Genomic DNA, 1,358 nt, shown 5'->3' on the forward strand with positions numbered 1-1,358 from the left:
AAAGAGGTACATAGTCATCCAGGCTACCCAAATCAGAATGGAAAAAAAAAGTGTAATAATGAGGCATACTCCATTCTTCTTCCATTTCTTAAACTTCCCACAGAGAGTGAAAAGCGAAAATCCCATGGCAAACACCATCAGGAACATAACATAAATCAAAGCCATAGCAAAATCCATTGGTTCGTAGCTGCAGGCCAACTTGTTATCTCGGACAACCGTCAGTATTAACCACTCGGTTGCAATAATGACCTGCACGAGCATCAGGCAGATCGCCACACCAGCCAGATGCCAGCCAGACGGACTCTTCCCATGGCGAACCAGTCTGCGAAGTCTCCAGGCTTGAGCTAGCAAGCACGAGAAGCACAAAGCAAAGGTAACTCCCCACAGAAACCTTCGGGTAGAGCACACCATTTCATCTTCTTGTATGATGAAAGCAAACGTCAGCCCAAACAGTCCAAGAGTCCCAAAAAGAAAGAGGAAGTGCATTCCCAGGGGGCTCTTCTTCTCCTTGTCCTTGATGAAGGGCAGCCGCACCAGCAAAATCAGCATCAGCAACAAGGTGGTCAGCACGCCCGCCCCCGCCACTGCCTCCACCACTATTCCCCAGATGGCATCCAGGTCGCACAGGTACACGTACTGAGGGAGAAGGTCCAGTCCGCACCCTCTGGACGTACTGGAGTTTTCCGAAGAGCCATAGCTGATCACGAAGAGGAGGAAGAAACCAATGGCCAGGTAGGTTTTCATTTTTCTGTCTGAGACAACAAAACATTTGTTTGTTTAGCTACAGCTCACTGAGGAGGCTTTAGCAGCAGTTGGAAGCGCTTGTTTCAACAGCCCATGTTTACCGGAGTTTCGCCTGGATTGCAGCTGGCATAGCCTCCCCCTCGTCCCCTTTGCCGCCCGCCCAGAAAGCTGCTTTTGCCTGTTGTACCCAGAATGCAAACTGACTCATTTCTGAGTTTGCACAGACTGAAACCAACGTTTCCAAACACCGCCCCTGCAAATGTCCTGAAACACAACCAAGAGAAGTTACGTATGCTTACGCAAAGTAATACGTTATCTACAGGACTTTATTGGCCAAGTTGAGGTGCTCAGAGCAAATCGCGCTGGGCCGGATGCAAGTGTAAGCTGCATCAGAATTAAACTGTTTCACTGCCCTTACTCCATTTACTGGAATAAAGACAGAGTCCAACACACTTTTTTTTTTTTTTTAAAGGACAGAGCAGTCCCAGGGGAATAAACATTGTGCTCTTTTAAAAAAGGAAAATCTTGTTTTCATGCTCAGTCAATAGGCAGTTATAATATTCACTCCCTTCATCCTCTCCCAAAGCCCAGGTATTAGACTGCAACGGGGAAAG

At 47.6% G+C, this 1,358-nt stretch overlaps 1 protein-coding gene across 1 annotated transcript in view; it reads right to left on the bottom strand.

Moving 5' to 3' along the window:
• GPRC5B (G protein-coupled receptor, class C, group 5, member B) overlaps positions 1–744 on the bottom strand; it is a 7,139-nt gene extending 6,395 nt beyond the window's left edge. Inside the window, exon 1 of the mRNA XM_010158141.1 lies at positions 1–744. Within this exon, the coding sequence (XP_010156443.1) occupies positions 1–744 (744 nt within the window).
• Positions 745–1,358: the final 614 nt, after the last annotated feature.

This window comes from Eurypyga helias, unplaced genomic scaffold (genome assembly GCF_000690775.1).
Source record: "Eurypyga helias isolate BGI_N326 unplaced genomic scaffold, ASM69077v1 scaffold24980, whole genome shotgun sequence".
NCBI classification, from domain to species: Eukaryota; Metazoa; Chordata; class Aves; order Eurypygiformes; family Eurypygidae; genus Eurypyga; species Eurypyga helias.